Source organism: Gobius niger (assembly GCF_951799975.1).
Source record: "Gobius niger genome assembly, chromosome: 21".
Classification (NCBI taxonomy): domain Eukaryota; kingdom Metazoa; phylum Chordata; class Actinopteri; order Gobiiformes; family Gobiidae; genus Gobius; species Gobius niger.
In genome coordinates, this window is record NC_136872.1 from 20,950,550 (window position 1) to 20,975,449 (window position 24,900).

At 43.0% G+C, this 24,900-nt stretch overlaps 1 protein-coding gene across 2 annotated transcripts in view; it reads right to left on the reverse strand.

Moving 5' to 3' along the window:
* Positions 1-24,900, reverse strand: part of tec (tec protein tyrosine kinase) — a 68,315-nt gene that overhangs the window by 23,617 nt on the left and 19,798 nt on the right. Inside the window, exons 13-18 of one of the 2 annotated variants that reach the window (XM_079579915.1) lie at positions 23,128-23,299; positions 22,001-22,217; positions 20,969-21,033; positions 20,769-20,887; positions 19,538-19,695; positions 16,687-16,930 (exon numbers count right to left, since the gene is read on the reverse strand). In XM_079579915.1, coding sequence (XP_079436041.1) covers positions 16,847-16,930; positions 19,538-19,695; positions 20,769-20,887; positions 20,969-21,033; positions 22,001-22,217; positions 23,128-23,299 — 815 coding nt within the window. In that variant the 3' untranslated portion in view covers positions 16,687-16,846. Of the gene's footprint in view, positions 1-16,686; positions 16,931-19,537; positions 19,696-20,768; positions 20,888-20,968; positions 21,034-22,000; positions 22,218-23,127; positions 23,300-24,900 lie in introns of those variants that run through there. The other variant, XM_079579916.1, reaches the window with a different exon arrangement.

Genomic DNA, 24,900 nt, shown 5'->3' on the forward strand with positions numbered 1-24,900 from the left:
ATGCTGGGGCTCTTGACTGCAGCACTTATTTTCAATGTCTATTGGCATCTCCCTGCATCTTCCACTGACACACCAGTGAGGCAGTTGATGTGCATGGGGAACAGCTGCTAGATTATCCTCAGCCAGAATGTCAAACAGGAGTCCAGGCTCTCTGCGCAGACACCTCATGAGAAGATCCTGACATTGCTCCAAATTGAGGGATTGAATTCTGGCCTGCAAACATGACAATTATTTTGTAAAATCTACATAAAAGCAGAATTGAATTACAGTTTAAACTTTACATTTAATTTTTTTTTATCAAACATTTTTTCTTTAATCTAGTATTCATTGTAAATATAAAGACTACTTATTTTATGTTTGGCAGATTACAGTAGTAAAAAGATACTGTACATTCAGCTTTTTTTATACACGCTGTATAAAATTGACCCATTATATGTTACTCAAGTAATTTCTCTGCTTATGCTGCTGCAATAGTAATTGGGTCATTACTTTTGTCTTCTTACAAATAATATTACTATTACATGACCAATTCAGATGATAAAAATGTGGACGCTAGCTCTTCAACTTCTCTCCTCCGGTTTTGTAGCTGCATATCAGCGTCTCCCAGTTGATCTCCATCCTCTCCCCCACGATCTTCTCCGCGTCCCTGGCCTCGTCCTCGGGCTGCACCTGTGGCTGCTCCCCAGCCTCTAGCCCCACGTCCAGCGCATGATAGACCAACGACAATCGTTTTAGAAACTCCACAATTCTCGTATTGTTACAGACGAGCTTGATTCAGTTGGAAAAATATTAGCTTAGCAAAGTTAGCACACATCTGTCAGTTTTCACATACGATCTTGTCTGCTTTTTTGTTTTTGCATTTAGATTTTTGCTAAATCTTTGTATAATACATGGCGATATTACAGCTTACCAACATAAATGAGTATTTCATAATTAGAGTAAATAAAACACGTACCTGTGACGACGACATTTATTTACAGCAACAAAATATGAACGTGGGGATCCTTGGATGCAACTTCGGACTGTCAACAACGTATGCGTGTGCACGTACGGCTCTCGTGCGCGATTTCGTGCACTCCCAAAGAGGTGGAGACTGGGAGGGATCATCAGGGAGGTGGGGGGGCGGGAGTTACAATTTGAATTCTGCCTGGTAACACAAGATTCAATTGTACCCCAGCTTTAAGCAAGAAAATCCACGACAATATTTGGCCGACCTGGGAAGACCAGCCTCAGTACCTCAGCTAGCTTTTAGGCAGTGGCTACGTGATGTTAGCGCGATTTGTCTGTAAGAGACAATGGGGGATTTCCGAAGTCCCATTATAATGGCATTAGAAAAACGGGTTGTCTTGGCTTGAAAAACAGCTGAACAAAGGCAAAACCAATTGAAAAAAAAAAAAAAAAAAAAAACGTGCAGAAAGAGATTGCACGTCTAGAACAATGGCCGCTGGCTGCCCTGCTTTTTGACCACAAACGTGGTGGCCGCCATTGCTCCGCCGTTGCTGTAGTACCTCCATATCGCCGCTAGGCCCCCATTGAAAAGCATTGGACTTTAGACACGTTAAAAACTACTTTAAAGCCTGGTTTCAATTGTTTCAACGCTAGACTAGGCTAGATCTTCCTCCTGAGATAACGCTGGGTTAATAACAATATATGAAACCAGGCTGGTTTTCGTAATATGATTTTTTGAAATCTCGTATTTAATGAGGCTCGGACTGTTAGCATTGGAGCAGCGCGAGCTACACGTCACGCAAGGGCCGAGTCTACGGTGAAAATCCCGCCCGTATGTCCTTTTTAGGAACATGCTTCGTCAGAGCTGGGGAGGGGGAGCCTGTAAATCCGCCATGAATTGCCCCACGGCCGTGGTCATTCTGGTAAACGGGGAGGAGTGAGCATAAGACGTCCATTATTTTCTACAGTCTATGGTCTAGAACATCTGACCATGATGTTATTAGACACAGAGGTAGATTCCTTTGTGGTTAGAAATGTTTTTCGGTACTTTGTTTATTTGCGTGGAGTGTGTGAGACTTATCCTAGTGGCTGCACGTTAGTATTGCTCCGAAAAGCAAGCCTGAACTCTTTGCGTCTCAGCCGGCCCGTTCCGATCCAAAAACGCGCGCCTGTTATGGTCGTAAACTAACAGGGGGGGATCCGAACGCCCAAAAGTGGGGAAGAGCTGGTAGAGACTAAGCGGGCTAGAACCCCTTTGTCTGTAAGAAAGAAAATGGGGAAAAGTCAATGTAGAGATACTAAAAAAAAATTGTGCAAAAAGAGATTTCACGTCCAGAACGTCTGACCATGATGTTATTAGACACAGAGGTATAGGTTCCACAGTGAAAGATTTAAGCTTCTTTCTTTTAGTTGGATTCCTTTGTGATTAGAAATGTTTTTATTTTATTTTTTTTGACAATTATGAGGTAATGTGAACATTTTGTTAGACGAAAACAAATGTTAAATGTAATGTGGAACTGTTATTGCCAAACTATAAGTAAGTAGTAAATAAAACAAACAAAAAAACATACAAAATAAATGAAATAAAATGGGAAAGTTAAGAGAGAGAACTGCAGAACTTTAAGATGGGGAAGTAATGTTCCATAACAAATTTAATACTTTAATTTGAACACAATGTGTAAAAGAGCAGCATACTGGCAGATTTCCTTTTGTCTTTCACAGATGTTTCTTTCTTCTGGAGCTAGCTCAAACTGGACGGTCTTCTCCACGACTGAACTGTGCCTGAAACTCCACTCAAATAGCCCTGAAGACAAAGACAAACTCGTAAGTGCCTGCTTGAAAAACTCCAGCCACAGCCCACTGGACACGTGGCTCGTCCACACTGCATGAACCAGCTCTTCAGCAGAAGAGTCTGGAACACTTTGGAAGACCAAAGTGTAACCATGTATGGACATGGACACAGCCATGAGAGGTGGATAAAGGACTGTGGCCGAAGAACAGGCAAAGCGAGAGATGGACAAATATGCATTATTATCCTCAGTGGAGGACGTTGGCAGTGAAGCCAACTCGAAGTGGGCTTTTATACGGACATTACATCCCTGGGCAGTTGGAGGTGGAGAAGACCAGAAAGGATGAGACGACTTAGAAAGGAACCACATGGTGTGAGTAGAGCGAGATGCTGCATCACAGTAAAACGCAGTCTTTTGTTTTGTTTTATTTTGCTGCTCTTTGGATTGATCGAAATAGAAAAACACTTCCACTGTTTGGCGTAAATTAAGAGGTACAGGCGGTTTTACATAATGTGGTTTGGTGTCAGCTATGCCCCATTTTGACTATTCACCAGGTTTGCATTAGAAAAAAAAAAAGAAGAGAGAAACCTTCACCAAAAAGGATGAAATTTTATTCCAGCAGATATCTTTTTCATAATCTGATGGACAGATGCCAACTCAACTCAGAATGATTAAAGGATTAAAACTTTTATTGGCAGCCAAGAGCTGCTCTTCTAGACTGAATTAGACAAAGACATAAAATGTTCTTTTTACATAATGCAAAAAACACAGGTTGCATTACTACAAATATTTGTCACGTGAACCAGGTGAAATCAAAATGGGACTAATCATCTTAAAAAACAAAACAACGTATTGTATAATGTGGTTTCACATTTCTTTGTGCAAATCTTATGTCACGTCGGTAACTCGGGTCTTCGTCTTCTTTTTCTTTTTTGTTGTTAAGACATCAGCTAACTTCTGATGCTTTTGAGTTTACCCTTTTGTGTACTTTGGGGTTGTTTTCTTTCTGATTTTTCTCTTTATTCTTAAATTCCCCATGATGAAGTACATGAATGCATCCCTACAAGAAAGACAATCAGGCTTTCAAAATAAGAGCGCTCACCAAATTCTGTGCAAACAATGTGAAAATCCAGCCCAAAGGAAATAGAAATTTTCCAACAGATTCCGTGGGTTGAAAAAACATGATGAAGGCCTCATCACACAAAACTTGACTTTTTTTGACCGGACCTAACGACTTTCTGCGCAGGCGACTTCTGTGTTGTGTTTTGTGTCTTTGTCGGTTGCTGTGTGCGTGTGTGTGTCTGTTTGTTGTCGTGCATCTCTGGTACTGATTACAAGCGTTGATACGACCTGCAATATGAACACGATAACAAAATTATTTTCTTCCAACAGGCTGAGCCTCGCATATAATAACCACTAACCACTAACAAACCTGAAAGTAACAACTTGTTCTATAGCAGACACATACAGGTGGAGACCGGCTGCAGACAAACGCTCTGACACATAACACGTGTCAAAAGGGGGGATATTGGGTGTTGGTTGAATAAGAAGATATTTTAATGCTGTCGGAAAGTAAATTGTTGTGTCACAAGATCTGCCTCATAGAATGAATGGAGGCCCATGACCAAGGACCATGGGCACAAAGTGACCACGGAAAGCCTTGCAGGAGGGAAGCGCCGAGGGGACGACATGGATCCACGCCAACCACTACCAGGTGGTGCTGCCACAGACGACCCCAGAACGCTGACACCGATGGTGGGGACGGAGCAGGCACAACCGCGGCTTCCGACGCTGAAGGGGTGGGCTGTTGTGCGACCTCCGACGCTGGAACCGGCCAACAACAACAACAACAACAACAACGAGAGACACCCCCGAGAAGAACACAACGCCCCGACTCCCACGTGTCCCACTCTCCTGCCCAAGGCCATATCTCTGACCCCCGAGACTCGGCCCAAACGAGTGTGGGGAAGGCCCCAAAGTGAGTCTCGTCGCCCCAAAAAAACAGACCTCAGCAGGACCACTAATGCTCTGCACACGCTCAGAGAGAGTGGCGCACCTGAGCACAAGCCGTGAACATTTGCCTTGCACAGGAAAGACTGCTGAACTCCCGCATAGCATGCCTCGGACGGATAAGGCTGACATTGACTCTTGCACTATATGCTGGCCACACTGACAGAACCCTTCTTGCTGTCCGGATTCATCATTTTATTCAAAACTCTGTGACTCACAACGTGGCTTGCGTTAAACGCAGCTTGGCTTAACATAATACCGCCTGGGGGCAGGCGTCAAACATTTACAGCTTTCTTGCTAATTTGCCTTTGACTGAAGGTTTACGGTGACACAATGTTTGCAGCTATAATGTGTTCCTTGTATTGACAAATTTGTTTCTTATCTTTGAACTTCCAGTGTAAGGGGAGCATGTCCTTTATTGAAGAGTCTTTACCCTAAATAGGAGGTTTGGGTAACGGCACATTTGCCCATCAGCGACTCCTGTTTTACTTTGTGTCTAAATGTCATGATTAAATTTGACTCTAATGACAGCAGTGTTTCTCGCTAACACAAGTTTGAAGGTGGTGTGATTTCAATGTATCTGATGCTTAACTGAATGTGATGAAATACAAAACTGGGTTTTGCAATCATCAAGAGAGAGGAGTGTGACAAGTTTAGCCAGTTAAGCTGGTAAACCACACTGGCGTCTGGTTGCTGGATCACCTGCTGGGGCCTCTGACTAAACCAGGTAGAAAGACCGGCTTCTTCCTGTGCTCCAGATGAGACCCTCACACCTCTAGACAATAGGGCCCAAATGGCCCGTCTCCTCAACATGACAAAGATCTCCTTCTGTCTCCAAACGCCACCTTGATGCATTACCATGCAAAGCGCTGTTTGGTGGCCTGCAACTGTAATACCATTTCTATGTGTATTCTGTGCCTCCCTTGTGGTGTGCCTTTGGTGTCTTTGGTGTGCTCACCTATAAAAGGTGATGCCAAAGCTGAGCAGGGCAGAGCTTACCATGACCTCGCGTCATGCATAACCCTCTCCGCAAATGCATTGTGTAATAAACTTCATATGTTGACTAGACAAACTTCTCTTAAGCTTTATTAAGCAAGAAAATCCACAACATTCTTTTTAATGATATCCGCTAACTTCTAATGCTTTTGACTTTTTTTGTGTACTTTGGGGTTATTCTCTTTCTTTGATTTTTCTCTCCTTCTTGATTTCTTTATTTTTAAGTTCCCCATGACAAAGTATATGAACGCATCCCTACAAGAAAGACAATCAGGCTTTCAAAATAAGAGCGCTCACCAAATTCTGTGCAAACAATGTGAAAATCCAGTCCAAAGGAAATAGAAGTTTTCCAACAGATTCCATGGGTTGAAAAAACATGATGAAAGCCTCATCACACAAAACTTGACTTTTTTATTTTTTTTAACTGACCTGACGACTTTCTGCGCAGGCGACTTCTGTGTTGTGTTTTGTGTCTTTGTCGGTTGCTGTGTGCGTGTGTGTGTCTGTTTGTTGTCGTGCATCTCTGGTACTGATTACAAGCGTTGATACGACCTGCAATATGAACACGATAACAAAATTATTTTCTTCCAACAGGCTGAGCCTCGCATATAATAACCACTAACCACTAACAAACCTGAAACTAACAACTTGTTCTATAGCAGACACGTACAGGTGGAGACCGGCTGCAGACAAACGCTCTGACACATAACACGTGTCAAAAGGGGGGATATTGGGATGTTGGTGGAATAAAAATATATTTTAATGCTGTCAGAAAGTAAATTGTTGTGTCACAAGATCTGCCTCACAGAATGAATGGAGGCCCATGACCAAGGACCATGGGCACAAAGTGACCACGGAGAGGCTTGCAGGAGGGAAGCGCCGAGGGGACGACATGGATCCACGCCAACCACTACCAGGTGGTGCTGCCACAGACGACCCCAGAACGCTGACACCGATGGTGGGGACGGAGCAGGCACAACCGCGGCTTCCGACGCTGAAGGGGTGGGCTGTTGTGCGACCTCCGACGCTGGAACCGGCCAACAACAACAACAACCAGAGAGCCTCACTGCGCATGTCGGCGTCTCCGAGAGACACCCCCGAGAAGAACACAACGCCCCGACTCCCACGTGTCCCACTCTCCTGCCCAAGGCCATATCTCTGACCCCCGAGACTCGGCCCAAACGAGTGTGGGGAAGGCCCCAAAGTGAGTCTCGTCGCCCCAAAAAACCAGACCTCAGCAGGACCACTAATGCTCTGCACACGCTCAGAGAGAGTGGCGCACCTGAGCACAAGCCGTGAACATTTGCCTTGCACAGGAAAGACTGCTGAACTCCCGCATAGCATGCCTCGGACGGATAAGGCTGACATTGACTCTTGCACTATATGCTGGCCACACTGACAGAACCCTTCTTGCTGTCCGGATTCATCATTTTATTCAAAACTCTGTGACTCACAACGTGGCTTGCGTTAAACGCAGCTTGGCTTAACATAATACCGCCTGGGGGCAGGCGTCAAACATTTACAGCTTTCTTGCTAATTTGCCTTTGGCTGAAGGTTTACGGTGACACAATGTTTGCAGCTATAATGTGTTCCTTGTATTGACAAATTTGTTTCTTATCTTTGAACTTCCAGTGTAAGGGGAGCATGTCCTTTATTGAAGAGTCTTTACCCTAAATAGGAGGTTTGGGTAACGGCACATTTGCCCATCAGCGACTCCTGTTTTACTTTGTGTCTAAATGTCATGATTAAATTTGACTCTAATGACAGCAGTGTTTCTCGCTAACACAAGTTTGAAGGTGGTGTGATTTCAATGTATCTGATGCTTAACTGAATGTGATGAAATACAAAACTGGGTTTTGCAATCATCAAGAGAGAGGAGTGTGACAAGTTTAGCCAGTTAAGCTGGTAAACCACACTGGCGTCTGGTTGCTGGATCACCTGCTGGGGCCTCTGACTAAACCAGGTAGAAAGACCGGCTTCTTCCTGTGCTCCAGATGAGACCCTCACACCTCTAGACAATAGGGCCCAAATGGCCCGTCTCCTCAACATGACAAAGATCTCCTTCTGTCTCCAAACGCCACCTTGATGCATTACCATGCAAAGCGCTGTTTGGTGGCCTGCAACTGTAATACCATTTCTATGTGTATTCTGTGCCTCCCTTGTGGTGTGCCTTTGGTGTCTTTGGTGTGCTCACCTATAAAAGGTGATGCCAAAGCTGAGCAGGGCAGAGCTTACCATGACCTCGCGTCATGCATAACCCTCTCCGCAAATGCATTGTGTAATAAACTTCACATGTTGACTAGACAAACTTCTCTTAAGCTTTATTAAGCAAGAAAATCCACAACAGGCATCAGTGGGGAGGGGGTTCTGCTGAGGAGCAGTGGGGCAGTTCGTTCCACTGTTTAGTGGAACGAAACGAGAAGGCACATTGTGCAAAGGCCGAGGATTTTTTTTTTATTACACAGTTTTTATTTGCAGTGGACCGAGTGGCTCTAGTATTTTGCTCAGAGCAAAGTCTGACAAAGTTCTTCAGTGGTGGTGGAGCTGTGTTATTGGTTATTGGCGGTTCACAGTTTTGGAGGGCTCGGTTCGGTTGATTTTCGGTACAAATAAATAAGAACTAACAACATTTTTCTTTTGAAAAGCTGCCAATACACAATAGAATTCTTGCATAAGATAAATAAAAGCGTCCCATTTGGGTGATATTTTAAATAAATTGCACTCTTAGAATGAAATACACAGTGCGCATAGCTTGTTGACCACATCAGTTTGAGCTTTTTCATGAAGTGCTGGTATAACTTTTTGGCTGAAGTGCGGACGTGATGGGATATTGTAGCGAGGCTCAAGACTTTTAATCAAATACTTAAAGCCAGCGCCTTCAACAACTGAATATGGCGCAAATCCGTAGTGATGAATACACCTATACGATTGCTTTTGCCTGATCCGAACTACTTGACAGGGGTTGTTTGAATGCCGACGTTAGCGGTGTTTGCACAAGGCTGCTTTTCTTTTGTAGACGTGGTATTCACACTCGGATGATGCCATTTTAAGTGCGTTAACATGTTTGATGTGTTGACTGCTGCATACCCGATCTCCGTGGAACAATGTCGGCACAACTTTGGACTCATCCCCTCGTCTGTCCCCGTCATGAGTTTTAACCGGAAAGCCAAAGTGTTCCCAAACAGGAGACTGTAGTGATGTGGCAGGGTCTTCAAGCTCTGGCTTCTCTTTTGCTGTTGCCATGATGCCGTTTCTCTCGGCTACTCATCCATGTACTCATGCAGCTTCAATGTACGTCACTCAATAGCGTCCGTGTGGAAACTCGCGGAGGAACTTGGTTCCGCGGCACTTAATATGACGCTAATAATAAATTTACATTATTTAATGAAAATAATACACCGAAACGGTACGCAAGTGGACCGAACCGAACAGGCCGAACCGAAACGGTTCAATACATCCCCGTGAACCGTTACACCCCTAATATTGCGTGCACAATATTTTGAGCAATAAAAACAATAACAGGATTCAATTGAATGTAGAATAAAGGCTTAAAAGTCCCCATATAACCGGAATTAACCCCGTATGTTCCGGACCTTCGCTTGACAATTCTTTTTCATTTCGGACCTTGATGCAATGTAATTCGTGACCCCCCTGCCATAGTTAATCTATGTGACATTGCCAAAAGAAAGTGGACAGACATGAGATCGAGCAATGCGCACGAGCTGAAGGAGCTATTGAAGCGTCCTGGTCTTCCACCTCAGCAGCATCCAAGCCACACAACCGCATTAAGGCAGTAATTCAAGCAAAAGGGGCCCAAACCAAGTACTAAGTACATGCTTATAGTTTACGGAGGGCCAACAATTTGTTTCTGTTTTGAATTTGTGCTTAAATATGACGCAGTCAATAATCCTTGCTTAGGCTATTTTACCATTTTAGCTGTTCTGTAAATTCTATTGTCAGTGAACGATAATGTACCACTTCTACTTGTGACAGCACTGTACACTTTTAGTAAAGGAGGTGTCGGGAAGGAGACCGAGGATGTCCGGCCATGGACCAATCGCACACTCTCATGCCACTTTTTATTAAAACAGGTTGAGTTAGATGGTGTTCACGATGTTCATGGTTTCTACAAATAAACATAATAATGAGTGATGATTATTGAGACTAAATGAAAACAATAAAATCAATTCAAAAATTCAAAATAATACATAATCACCAGGGTAAAAATGACACAAAACTAAAAAAGCAATGTATTATAATTAACTGATAACCAACGCAAAACTACAAACCCGGGATTGGCAAAGAAAGAGGTGGTGTAGTGTACGTGATACGCAGGTATACGCCGTATAACCACTAGAAGGCCTGCAGAATTCCCGTATACCCACTACAAAGTGAGAAAAGATACGTATCAGTCATTTGCGCAGTGTTATTTTTGCGTTTTCTGTCCGTTTGGAGAACAGCACAAACTCCACCACAAACTATTTCCTCCCCTGAAAACGAGAGATCACAGGCTCATCCCTCCCTCTCTCTTTCTCTGTCTCTACCGACAGACCGACTGGTACCTCTCAGCTGTGCTCGTGCGCAATTGTGCACAGCTCCGGTGTACATGAGCACAAAATAAAACCCAGCCTGAGAATAGCTCATAATGACAGAGGCTTTTTAACCGTCCTCACGGCGCTGGAGGAGTCGCGTACGTCTCAGCTCATAGACACTTTCCCTGTGCATCCCCGCTCTGGGAGTCCACAATGCAGAACGCTTCTCTCCCTCCCCTGCAGCAGCGTGAGAGCGGTTTGGGGCAAAGGCAGTGACAGGTGCAGGCGGGTAACAATCTGTATTACAAAGCGCTGAAGTCCACGGGAAAGACCGCGTAGACTGTTCGAAGTGTGCGTTTTACTCTCATACACTGAAGCTGTCGCTTGACAGAGACTGAAAAGTGAATGTGCCCCGCCCACAGCGCTGACCGAGCCACGCGCGCTCCTGTTGCTCGCATGGTTTTGTGTGTGGGGGAGTTTGCAGGTGCGAGAGCCCGGTGGTTGACTGGTGGAGGGGTTGCTGAAAGCAGACTGGGCTTTATTCATTGAAGTTTTCATTTTGGCTTCAGTCCCACAGCCTTATAGTCTAGCTACAGCCTTTGAATTTCTAGAACATTCCTATAGGTCTGTTGCTTGTTATTTCAAAAACATTTATATTCACAGTTTGGTTTATAATCTATTTAATTCTCTGATACGTTTGATATTAGTAACAGTATGCGACGGGCTATTTTTTTCAGCGCATATAAGATAAGATAAGATAAACCTTTATTGATCTCACAAAGGAGAAATTCACTTGTTACAGTCGGCGTTACTTATATACTTGGCAATCCCCCACGCCTGCTAAAAAATACAGTATAGCCACTAGACAATTGAAGACTACACCACTCAAACGTACGTACAGCGGCAAATTCTATTGAAATATGAATAATTGGCAGATACTGATGATCCGACCCAGTTTACACTAGCTTTGGAAATATTATGCTTCGATGGACAAACGTGAAAGTACCAGAAACTACTGCGATACGACACCAAAACAATACCCAGGCGATATATATGACATGAACTTACATTGTCACGGACGCATGAACGACGAAGAGAATTATTTTCTTGGAATTGCTGGAGAGAGGCGTATGCTATGCGTGTGCCCCGAGGACAGACCATGGGACAGACTTGCGCACTGATTTGGCTGAAAGTTGATATGCAAATTCATTAAAAAAAAAAAAAATAAGAAAGTTGATATGCAGTCTGACTCCTGATTGGTGGAGGGAAGAGGGAGGAGAGCGGTGATTGGTTGCATTAGGCCGTTGCTGAGACAGATGATGTGGGAGTAGAAAGTGAAACTAAGATTAGACTAGAATAATAGATTAGAATAATACTTTGTGGACATATTTTGAAAACACACACAAATCAGAACCTTTTTAACACTTTTGCATTCACAATTTGAGGAGATGAACTCGCAGAAGGGACCATGTGTACTGTAATTCCATGAATGGATGGATGGATGGAAAGGAAAAAAAAAAACACATTTACGGAAATTAGCTTGAACGGAGAAAAGCGCTCGTTTATAAGTTGAAATAGCGCTGCGAATGATCTGCAGTCACACTGGTACAGTGCCTCTCGAAAGTATTCATACACCTTGAACTTTTGCACATTCTGTCATGTTTACAACCCTAAACATAAAGATTTTATTTTTATTTTTTTACTGAACGTTCACACACAAGTAACCGACAACTGTGAAGTGAAAGCGAAATGATACATGATTCTGTTTTTTTTTTTTTAAATAGAAAACCGAAAAGTGGGGCGTGCATAAGTATTCATACAGCATGAATGAATACTTTGTTGAACCCCCTTTTGCTGCAATAACAGCAGCAAGTCTTTTGGGTCTGACTCTACAAGATTTGCACATGTAGAGACTGACATTTTAGCCCATTCCTCTTTACAAAACAACTCAAGCTCTGTCACATTGGAAGGAGAGCGTTTGTGAACAGCAGTTTTCAAGTCTTTCCACAGATTTTCAATAGGATTTAGGTCAGGACTTTGACTGGGCCATTCTAACACATTAATATGTTTTTATTGAACCATTCTATTGTAGATTTAGCTTTGTGTTTAGGGTCATTGTCCTGCTGGAGGTGAATCTCCGCCCCAGCCTCAGTTCTCTTGCTGACTCCAGCAGGTTTTCCTCCAAAATGTCTCTGTATTTGGCTCCATCCATGTTCCCAACTATTCTTACAGTCTCCCCAGTCCCCGCTGAGGAAAAGCAGCCCCACAGCATGATGCTCCCCCCCCCCCCCCCCCGTATATTTGACACTGGGGATGGTGCACTCAGGACCATGAGCAGTGTTAGGTTTGCTTCATACATAACGTTTTGCATTTGGGCCAAAAAGTTACATTTGTGTCTCATCTGACCAACACCCCTTCTTCCACATGGAGCTGTGTCCTCCATATGACTTCTACAAACTTCAAACAGGATTTCTTATGGCCTCCTTTCAATAATGGCTTTCTTCTTCCACTCGTCCATGAAGGCCAGACTTGTGTAGATACGACTTATAGTTGTCCCATGTACAGACTTCACAGCACTTGGTATTTCTGACCAGTGCTCTCCTTGTTCAGTTTGTTAGTTTACGTGAACGGCCATGTCTTGGTAAAGGGCCTGTCACAATTGGCGCATTGACCGCAGCGAGTTTGTCCCCCATTTGTTCTGCGCCAAAATTTGAAGTTGCAATCAGCTGCAACGATCGCAAAGTAGACTTTTAAGAAATCGTAGTCACGATCACAATAGAGTACGGGCTGCGACTGGATGCGGTTGATTTTGGATAGTGTTCAAATGCGAGCGGTGCAAGGAAGAAAGCGAATGGTGAGCGGCTGGGGAGAGGCTGGTGCGCGAGTGTTTCACGGGCCACAGACGCTGTTTGCGGACAGTGGTGCGGAATAGAAAGCATGGCCGTATCTACCATTGAGGTCACCGAGGTCCGGACCTCGGTAAAATCTTTGCTTTTTTTTTTTTTTTTTTTACACATTGAATCCTGCCCAAATGAATGTTGTAAACACGCGCTTCTACAGGCGGAAGAGCCTCTAGTTCAGACGTGGATGAGCTTGTTATGAACCTAAATGTGTCCACTCTAAAACCGAACCTCATGAGCTGCTTTGGACCCGAGTGCGTAAAACTCGGCAGAGGCGGGGGCGCGGCTGTGCGTCAGCCTCACTACAACAGCAGCGCCTTTAGCATGAACTGCGCCAAAGTTTGATCCAGATGCAGTTTCTTTACTCTCTGTCATAAAGAGAGGGGAGCCAGTGCGCCGTCAGACTGACGCTGACTTCATCTCTAACAGGAGTTTTCCTCATTCTGATCTGAGGAGCGAGAGGAGAAGGAGAAGCGTCTGTGCCTCATCATTGCTCTCCTCCTCTGCTGCTCACTTTGTTTCTGTCTCATGCAAAGATTGTCCTGCGTATAAATGATCTTCGCTTTAATGAGAGCTTAAACCAGCGCGTTCACCTTTGTAGCTGCCAGTGGTTTGACAGTGAGGGCGACGCAGAGGGGGCGGGGCCAGAGCGCAGTGTTCAGAAAGAGCTGGCATGAAGCAAAACCCTCAGCTTTACCCGTTCGCACCCACAGCCTCGTTTTCAAAACAATTAAAAACGAACATTTTCATTTAATATTTCAGTATGTATTTAGGACAAGACATTCTTATTGCCTCTCACTCAGGCAAGTAAAAATGTTTGGAAAACCTGCTTCACAGTAATAATGGATGAAATAGACATTAAATAGATATTTTGTTTTGTGATATTCATCATGTCAAAGTAGGGGGTACGTGACTCGTCACCTAAAACTTCAGGGGGTGCACAGCTGCACCCACTGTCCTTGGGTCGACTGACGGAAGCGAGGCCAGTCTGCGCCATCTGCATGTCCGACCATCATCCACTCACTCACTACATTCACTCAGGCCTCATGGTCCCAAACGATGCAACAAAAAGCAATTTTTGAAAACAGCTCAAGGATGAGACAAAAGTGTTTTTAATCACTTAAAATACAGGAAATTACATCTGAATCTTTAAAAAAAATCCTGGGGGAGGACCCCCAGACCCCCCGGTTTAAAGAATTATCCGGACCTCGCTGTTTTTTCCATCCTGGCTATGGCCCTGCTAGAAAGAACTTATTTTCGGGCTCAGACGGATCAGCGCCTTTACAAATGAAACTGGTGTAAAATTAAAATGGGCCTGTTTAGTTGAGCGACTTAGTGTTCGTTTTTGTGGGGAAAAAAATCAATAAATAAGCTGGGCCCGCGGTGCGCGTTGTTGGCCGCCCCACACATGGCTGGAGGCATTAGCGCACCACGGCTTTTACGTACCAAGCTCAGCAAGACCCTGAGCTCAGGCCCTGTGTTATGTTGGTGGTGTAGAAGAAATAAGAAGCTTAGTAAGTCTTCATAACTTTTACTGTGGAGATATCAGGAGCATGGTATCAGCATACCTTCCGTACATTTATTATCTCTCTCTACACTTGTACCACTCTCTCATGGTCCTAGCGCCCTCTCTCGGTCAGGCGTGTAACTGGTTATTACAAAGCATATATGTAAACACAACACCCTGCTCCAGGGAAGTGACCAGCTTCTGTCTGACTTATTCATGACAGAGCGCCTTCGAGGGAACATTTACAAGTGATGACGAATAAAGGACAGACGTCTACAATCAATAGGCTAATTATGACTTTTTAATTAAAAAAAACACAAAAAAACGAATTATCATTATCGCAAATAAATACTCTTGGCTTTAAAGAAATAGCCTATAGATACTGCCTGTGATTTGATTGAAAAAACTAATTAACAACTCCAAGCCCTCCACGCGCTCATCCAGCGGTCTCCACGCGACTCAATGCGCCTAGGAGCACGTCACCTGCTGCAGTACGCAGCACACAGGCCACGGTCAAATCGGGGAAGGAAACTAGCAGGAAACAGCTCAGCAGCTGTTTGTCAGAGGACTATAAGGTTTTTATCATGGACTCTTCAAAAGCAGAGGATTTTGATCCAGTAGGAAAACACGCGCGCACTTTGGAGACGCGCAGGGACGAGCGGCAGGTGAACAGCGAACATACGGCTCGTGCCTCCTCATGTAACCATCATCAACACGCCGTCCCCGCGGATTTCGTAAGGATTAAGGACTTTAAGAGGACGTGGGACAGACTCGTGGAGCCTTTTTAATTTGAGGAGCATTTTGTTTGGACAGCGGTTGTGAACTGCAGGTCGAGCCAAGGGAAGCAAGGTCGCAGGTAACGTGCACTTTCTTTATAAAAGCGTACACCATTAAAACAACACAATTATTATTTTACCTTTGTAAATGAGCCAGATGTACATTTTTGTAAACGTTTAGAACACCACATTTGTTCACAAAGTGCATTATGTTGTTCTGCGTGAAGGTTTGCACCTGCTTCTCCCACGTATTCATTTCTTACACAGTTTTACTTCACACAGTCGAGATAAATGCAACATTTTTTAAGGTGGCAGTGGTTCTTTACTCTTTCCATTTCTGAATGATGGATTGAACAGTTGCTCCGGGAGATGTTTAAATCTTGGGAAATCTTTGTATAACTTAACGCTGCTTTAAACTTCTCCACAGCTTTATCCCTGACCTCTCTGGTGCTCCTTGGCCTTCATGATGTTGTTTAGTGACCAATACACTCCGACCATAGCTCTGAGGGCCTAAAAGAACAGCTGAAATTATACTGAGAGTAGATTACGCACAGGTGGCCTCTATTTAATGGTTAGGCCAAGGAGTGAACATTCTGGAGTCATTAGGAATGTTATAAAGGCAATTTAATGCACTCAGAAAATGCTGTATGAATACTTATGCACGCCCCACTTTTCACTTTGATATTTTTTGAAAAATAACGGAATCGTGGATCAATTTGCTTTCACTTCACAACTACTTTCGAGAGGCACTGTATATGAGCTCTATTAGCCTGTGCCTGTCTATAGCAAAGTTATTCCTTAAGTCTAAGGAAATGAGCCCAGTTTTCCTGGTTTCACTACTCTGTCAGTGTGGACTATACCGAGCCTTACACTTTGGATGAATTAACGTTACTATAAAATTATGCCCATAGCTATTAGTTATGATCTTTGGATGATATTAGTCTATAATCTTATTAAAACTGCTTTTGCGTAACATCAAATACAAGCTATACATGAATCAAACATAAAATTACATTTTTATTTGATCCTTTTTTATTTTTCATGGTAGATGTACATTTCAATCTCATTAAGATGAGATAATTTATGCTTTTAAAATCAAATGATAAATACATATCGCGTTTACATACATTATAGCACTGTTCACGTTATTCTCCTCTAACACTTTGTTGTTGTCGGCCCCTGTAGCCACAGCTGCCCTGGGGAAGACTGACAGAAGCAAGAGCAGCAGTGAAAATGTTTTTGGTCTAGAGGACCTGGAGTTCTTCAGTTGTCGGTCAGTCACATCGGCAGAAGCACCATCAATGTTTCTTTGTTTTTAAAATGGAAAGGAAAGACAATATGGCAAACGAATGGCATTTAAAACGGAGGCAGCTGATTGGTCAGTTGATCACGGCGTGGGCGGGACATCTTCTTCCAAAATCCCGGAGATCATTGGGACGAGATCCTTAAAGGAGGGACGTTTATCAGGTCTCTGGAGAAAAGCAAAACAGAGAAGAAAACGTATGTGTGATTTTGTCAGTTCAGTTCAACAGAGCCAATGTTTCAATGTTTTGACTTTTAAGTTACAAGGAGAAGATATTTGTTTTTAAATTGAAACATTTTTGCCTTGTTTTTTGTAGTTCAACACTCAATAACTCAAGCGGGAATAAGATATTGAAAAATCCCTTTAATAAAAATGTTAAATATATAGTTTGGAGTCTGTCTTGCTGTGGGTTAGTTTTACTTTAAAGGGGGGGTATTATGCAAAATCGACTTTTTCAAGCTTTACATCATGTTATTATGTCATTCCCTCATTAAAAACATGCCTGAAGTGTCGCCTTGGCACATTCACGTATTTTTGAGTAATCTGTAAAAACTCTGATGGCGGCCATTTTAGGGATAGGTTTGCCTGAGGCCTCCTAGGAACGCCCCCACCTCCTGGAGACGCCTCCGAGCTTTCGTCACCAGCCGAGTAAACCAACCACTGCTCCTCAGCAGAACCCCCTCCCCACTGATGCCACAGACAGCGTGTGGAGGGGGCGTGTCGGAAAGAGTCAGAGGTTCTTAAAGAGACAGAGGCCTATTTCAAGACATTCACTACAGCCATTTTGAGAGAGCAATTTTATTCAAGGCAGTTATTCTAATTTACTGCATTTACAGACCAACAGAAGGTTTGGTCATCAATGTAGTGTGATATAGACTGGTGCTATGTGATTGAAAAAAGCATAATACCCCCTCTTTAATCTCAAAATTAACCACTGCATAAAATATTGATGTTTTCAGCTACTGTGCCTCGCCTTAAAAGGTGCTTTATGCAACTTTTTATGCAAAAAAAACAACAACAAAAATGATATCAGTGCGTATTTGACCTCTCAGTGACCCAGCAGCTGTATGGGTGATTATCTTGCCGGCTTTGCTTTCTATCACCGTGGTCTCCATGATGCTCCAGGATCAATATGATTTGATGGTTCCCGGTATGTTTTCTGGATGGAACATACACATAACCATGAAGACAGATCCATCAGGAGTGAAAACCGACCAAACCAACCAATGCAAAGAGACCCCGCTGCTGTCTGCTGAAATTAAGCACTTTGGAGCAGTAAGTGACCGAGTGATGGAATTACACCAGAAAGTAACACAATGGACTGTTGTATGGGACCTGGGCGCTCGCTGTGGAGACGAACAGGAGACGGTGGACTATCTTTTGGCAGGAAAAGGGATGAACTGTGGAGGGAACTACCTGCTCTGGAGAACTGAACTAATGCTGAGACCAAGTAATTATTTATAAACTTATGAACTACCGGGATAATTCTGCTGGACTGCTTATCTTTCCTACGCTGTCAACGTTCCCCATTCAAGGCCAAGTCAAGGAGCTCAACCAGATAAGGACCGGCTGTGCGATTTCATTCATAAACACTTTCATTTCAAGGACTATACGCACACTCCCTAATTTAAACTTTTCGTTTCAACTTTAAAACCCTGGTGCTGACCTTCAGAGCCTCACATGGTCAGGCTCCCTCCTTCAATAGAGACTTGATGTGTCCTTATACCCCCTCTCGGAGGCTGAGGTCTCCTGCTCATGGTCTCTACACTCGTTTCAGGACCGGAGGACATCGCTCCTTCCGACGTTCTGGAACGATCTTCCGCAAACTGAAAACCTACTTGTTTCAGAAAGCGTTTTAATTCCAGTGGATTAAGGGTTGTTTTATGACCATCCTGTTTTGTAATTGTACTTTGTATTTCATGACCTCTTCTCAACTCCCCCGCCCTGCAGTCGACAGTCGGGCGCCCCTCCCCTACCCGAGAAAACACATGACCTCATGTACTGTGTATTTCCCATGTCTTGATGTTTTTGTGTATGTGCTTTGCCTTAACTTCCGCATATCTTCTTTGGTAAGGCACATTGAGTTGTCTTGTAAAAATAAAGTTACCTTGCGTACCAGAAAACCTAAAAACAATTGGTCCTGGAATGTCCTAGGCCACCAGGATGGAAAGTAAAGGTGCTCTAACCCACAGCCTGAAGTAAAGCTGCCTCAGGAGGAACACTGCTGTGGGAAGTACGGTCCACTGAGCGCTATCCTCTTCTTCTGACCGCAGACTTTCTCTTATTATGATACAATATTTCATTTATCTGTAGTCTGTTCATCACTATTCACATGGTGTCTCCTGTCTAGATCGAACGGAGGAACCCGGCTGAACGGAGGAACCCTGCATTCTGGAATCTGAGGACTGGATGCTCTGTTGGCCCGTCTGCTGAGGGATCCTTCGGCCCTGGGTCTCTATAGCCTGTCCGTCCATGGGAGTGGATCTCTCCTTCTGTGGTTCTCCCCAAGGTTTCTCTTTTCTCCTGCCGGGTTTTTGAGTTTGCCTGGATTCACCTGAACTTTAAATTGTCATATTCATTGCTCTGTTTTATTGCCTTAATGTTTGGTGCAGCTGTGAGGCGACTTCTGTTGTGATATTGGGCTATACAAAACCATTAAACTTAAACTTAAACTATGTTAACCACGCATGCAGCCGCTGTGTCACATAAAAAGGTACATATGCACCGTTAAGCACATGTTTTTGAGGGCTTTAGTCTCGTATTTTCCCTCCTCACCTCGTGCCAGCAGTTGTTCATGATGCCGTAGACGTTCTCCGACGCCAGCTTGGGCCGGTACAGGCGGTGTCCCTGCGTCACCATGTGGACGACCTCGTGGTTCTGGTTCTGTTCGAACGGCATGCGGCCCTCGGTGAAGACCTCCCACATCAGCACGCCTGCAACACACCGAGATCCCTCCGCATCAGCACCGTTAAAATGAGAACAGTCAGAACAGCTGGATGTCCTGCTCTCAGAGGGATAGGAGCCGGCGTCCAGAACTGTCAGTCAGGTTTTGTGAGACTCCGTTAACCAGTTCTCTGCCGTCCACCACCTGTGAGTTGTGTTTTACTCACATTTTCAGAAACTACAAGGTCTTAGCTTTCAAGTGAGGCACTGCACTGGCCTCTAGGCTGTAAAAAAGCAATGAAAACACGGAAAAAATAACGAAAACCAATAATAATAATTTACTAAAAATGGTAATGTTTCACTGCATAAAATTACATGTAGCTTTGACTGTAAGCTTAATAATTTTCTTTCAAACTCTAGATAAGAGCTTTGGAGACTCCTGTGCAGTGCCTCTAAAGACCACCAGGGGGACCAGCAACACAACATGAAGCATCACTTACTCTTAACCTCTTAACTCCCGCCTGAACCGAGAGGATCTTTTTCCTCACGTCATCAGATTTTTTTCCCAGCATTTTTTTATTGGGTATTCAACTCATTTTTGCAACTTTTTTTGGTCATTTTTTTTGTCATTTTTTGTCAATTTTTTGTAATTTTTTGGTCTAATTTTTATCACGTTTTTGTAAATTTTGTCACATTTTGTCACATTTTTTTTTTCATTTTTTCGTGATTTTTTATCAAATTTTTGTCATTTTTTTGTTGCATTTTTGTCATTTTTGTGTCAATTTTTTATCACATTTTTGTCATATTTTTGATTTTTTTTTTATCACATTTTTGTCATTTTTTTGTCATTTTTTTGTCACATTTTTGTCATTTTTTCGTGAATTTTTTGTCAATTTCTTGTCAATTTCTTGTCCATTTTTTTGCCACGTTTTTGCCACTTTTTCAACAATTTGTCGGTTCAGGTGGGAGTTAAGGGGTTAAAGATCTCCCCTCTCTTTGACAAAAAGACCTTTGGTTAAAAAAAAAACCTTGGTGATTACTGTCCAATAATATGCTCTATTCAGTGTTAGCTCCTTGGCCTTGATATTGGCTTTTTTTGTGTGTGTGTTGGGGGGTTCCTCACCGTACGACCAGACGTCCGACTTGCTGCTGTATTTGCAGAAGTTAAAGACTTCGGGCGGAGACCACTTCACCGGGAACTTGGCTCCGGACGAGCTGGTGTACTGGTCGTCTAATACGTATCTGACACAGGGCAGAACGGACAGTATTAGTCATTCATTTTTATTGAAACATAGGTCTTAACAGATTATACTTTGTACAAACCTGGTCATGCCGAAATCTGACACTTTCACCACCATAGAGTCGTTCACCAGACAGTTCCTGGCAGCCTGGAAAAATACGGAAAACATCAATTATTCCACATTTTTTTCTCAATTTTCCACATTTTTTCCCTTCAAATTATTTCCCCTTTTCCCCCAATTGTTTTTTTTTTGTTGCTTTTTCCCCCCCTATTTTTCCAATTATTTTTATTTTTATTTTTTTTACCAATTTCCCCCATGTTTTTAACCTTTAATTTTGATTATTCAGAAAGCGTTTTAACCTCTTACCACCCGCCTAAACCGAATGCATGCTGTCCTCTTTGGCTAAACGCCTGTGTAACACCTCATTTGAAAGCTAAGACCCACAAAACTGATCTTTTCCTCGCGTTGTTGCTGTGTTGTCTCACCTTTTTGAATTTTTGTCGAATTTTTGTCACATTTTTGTTGAATTTTTGCCACATTTTTGTTGGATTTTTGTCACATTTTTGTTGAATTTTTGTCACATTTTGTTGAACTTTTGTCACATTTTTGTCGAATTTTTGTCACATTTTTGTTGAATTTTTGTCACATTTTTGTTGAATTTTTGTCACATTTTTGTCACATTTTTGTCACATTTTTGTCAAATTTTTGTCACATTTTTGTCAAATTTTTGTCACATTTTTGTTGAATTTTTGTCGAATTTTTGTCGAATTTTTGTCACATTTTTGTCGAATTTTTGTCACATTTTTGTCGAATTTTTGTCACATTTTTGTCGATTTTTTGTCACTTTTTGTTGAATTTTTGTCACATTTTTGTCACATTTTTGTTGGATAGACAGACATCAATTATTCCACATTTTTTTCCAATTATTATTTTTTTATTATTATTTTGTTTTTACCAATTTCCCCCAAGTTTTTAACCATTTATTTTGATTATTTGCTCCACTTTTTCCCCCACTTCCTTCATTTCTTGACATTGAAGATAAACTCCATATTGTAAATGTGCATATGTCGTGTAATTTGCTCTGGTAACATCATGTTCATGTTCATGGCGTTACCAGGTCTCTGTGGATGAAGCGGCTCTCCTCCAGGTACTCCATGCCCTCGCACACGTCCAGGCAGACGCTGAGCAGCACGTCCAGGCCCAGGCTGCCCCTCCTCTTCCTCAGCACGTTCAGGAGACATCCCAGCTCCATGAACTCCGTCACGATGTAGATGGGCTTCTGCTGGCTGCACACGCCGTACAGCTGCACCAGCCTGGGGTGGGACAGCCTCCTGCGGGACACACAAGGAGTGAGTGGGAGTTTACTTTTTGGCAAATGTTTGGACAACTTTAGTCAGAGTTTGGTTCAGTAGATAACTTAGTGTCATCTTTATGAATGGGGGGATGTGTAACTGTAAAGACCACCAGGGGGACCAGCAACACAACATGAAGCATCACTTACTCTTAACCTCTTAACTCCCGCCTGAACCGAGAGGATCTTTTCCATCAGATTTTTTTCCAGCATTTTTTTGTTGGGTATTCAACTCATTTTTGTAACTTTTTTGTCATTTTTTGTCAATTTTTTGTAATTTTTTTGTCAAATTTTTATCACATTTTTGGAAAAAAATTCACATTTTGTCACATTTTTGAATTTTTTTTTTAAAAATTTTGTCACATTTTTTTTTAATTTTTTCGTCAAATTTTTATCAATTTTTTGTCATTTTTTGTTACATTTTTGTAATTTTTGTGTCAAATTTTTATCACATTTTTGTCATATTTTAGATTTTTTTGTCACATTTTTGTCATTTTTTCATCAATTTTTCGTCACTTTTTTGTCAATGTTTTCTCACTTTTTTGTCACATTTCCATCATTGTTTTCGTCTCAGTTTTGTCGCTATTTTCACAGCTTTTTTCCAGAAGCTTTTGGACTGGGGTAAAGCCAAACTGGAGAAAATGTGCTCGGTTCAGGTGGGAGTTAAGGGGTTAAAGATCTCCCCTCTCTTTGACAAAAAGACCTTTGGTTAAAAAAAACCTTGGTGATTACTGCCCAATAATATGCTCTATTCGGCATTAACTTCTTAGCCTTGATATTATCCTTTTTTGTGTGTGTTTGGGGGGTCTTTAGTCAGAGTTTGGTTCAGTAGATAACTTGGTGTCATCTTTATGAATGGGGGGATGTGTAACTGTAGCAGCAGGACTCACATCATGACTTTGGCCTCCTCGATGAAGTCCTCCTCGTACATGGCTCCTTCTCGGATGGCTTTGATGGCCACTTTGTGCTGCGCCCTCCATTTGCCTAGACGCACCTGACCGAACTGCCCGCTGCCCAGCTCCTTCATGAAGGTCAGCTCATGGGGGTCGATCTCCCACTTCTCTGCACAAACGACACAGAGAAACTGATGTTTAGCTCAACGATTCTAAAACATGAAAAGCGTACGGACCACAAACAACAACTGCTACACCATCTTGGAACTGATATGTTTGGGTGAAGATTCTCTAGTGTTTCAGGCTCATCAGGTTATTGCAGCAAAAAGGCAAGATTTACAAAGTCAACAACAACTAATTAACATCACGGTGACGACGGACAACACGAGCTGCTGCTGCAGACTTACAAACTCACAAAACATTTTAAAAACTAAATATCTTATTGCTTTAGTGATTTGCTGTTTAAGGGCCTACGTCAGGGGTAGGCAACGTCAGGCCCGGGTCCAAATCCGGCCCTTCTGCTAAGAACCTGTGGCCCTCAGGATGTTTTTTTTATGATTTTGAAGATGATATGACACAAATGAAAGATCAAATGCCTGCGAATACTCTAAAAATGTGTGAAATACAGTCAATTCTTCATAAAATCTTCAAACAGAACCGGAATGATACTTTTTTCGAAACCTATACAAAAATATCTGTCATTTAGAAACAGAATTTACAGTATCGGGTTCATCTCCAATGGCAAGAAATGTGTGAAAATGGGGAATCATTTGGGGAAAATGTGGCTCAAAATAAGGAAAAATTGTGTGAAGAAATGGGACAAACATAAATGGGGAATAGATTGGGGAAATATAGAAAATATTGTAAGAAAAAATTGGGGAAAATAACCTAGTCACTTTCTTTAAGGCTGTCCCTTGACCAACAACATCAAAACAGTATTTTTTCCCCCGGTAACTACATTTAGAGACCAGTAGAACCTAAACTTTTTTCCCGATACCAGACTATCGTTTAATGGTAGCCCTAATCGTGTACATACAACGCTGGCATTTGTAGAAAATGGTGCTTTACATTGGGCTAAAATTGGCAGGTCCGGCCCTTGGTCTTTTTACAATGAAGAAAATCAGCCTCCACCAAGCAAACTTGCCCACCCCTGGCCTACGTACAGTATATCACAGAGAGTTGCAAAGTTGTTGTAGAGACTTGGCAGTCTCTGTAACGACTCTGCAACTTGGACTGAATACATGCACACAAAGGGCCTGGACAATAGTTGGAGACTAGAGTCGCTGCCAGTCACGGAAATGTCTCCGAGACGTCCCCTGGAGATAAGGCGAGTCTCCAGCTAGTCTCGATGAAAACTAACAGATTTGATTTCAGCGGCGTCTCCGCACGGTCTCCGAGAGGTCTCTGTGGCCTCAAACAGCTTTGGCAATGCTGCAAACACTATTTGTTGTCTTCAACCAGTGAGACGTTTCCCCCAGACCTGTCGGATACCGAGGAGAACTCAAAGTGTCGTATGGAGTCTCTTTGAGATCTCCTTGGTGTCCGTCAGGTCTGGGAGACATTGCAGAGACGTCACTGAACTGACTCCGCGCAGAGCCGTAGACCTTTCAGAGACCATGCGGAGACTCTTCAAGCCTCCGTGTGGTCACCGCTGAAATCGAACCTGTTAGTTTTCGCCAGGGGCGTCGGACTGGGGGGGTAAAGGGAACGGTGTGCCCAGGGCCCAGAGCATTGTGGGGACCCTAAAAAGTGCTGCAAAAAGCGTTGTGT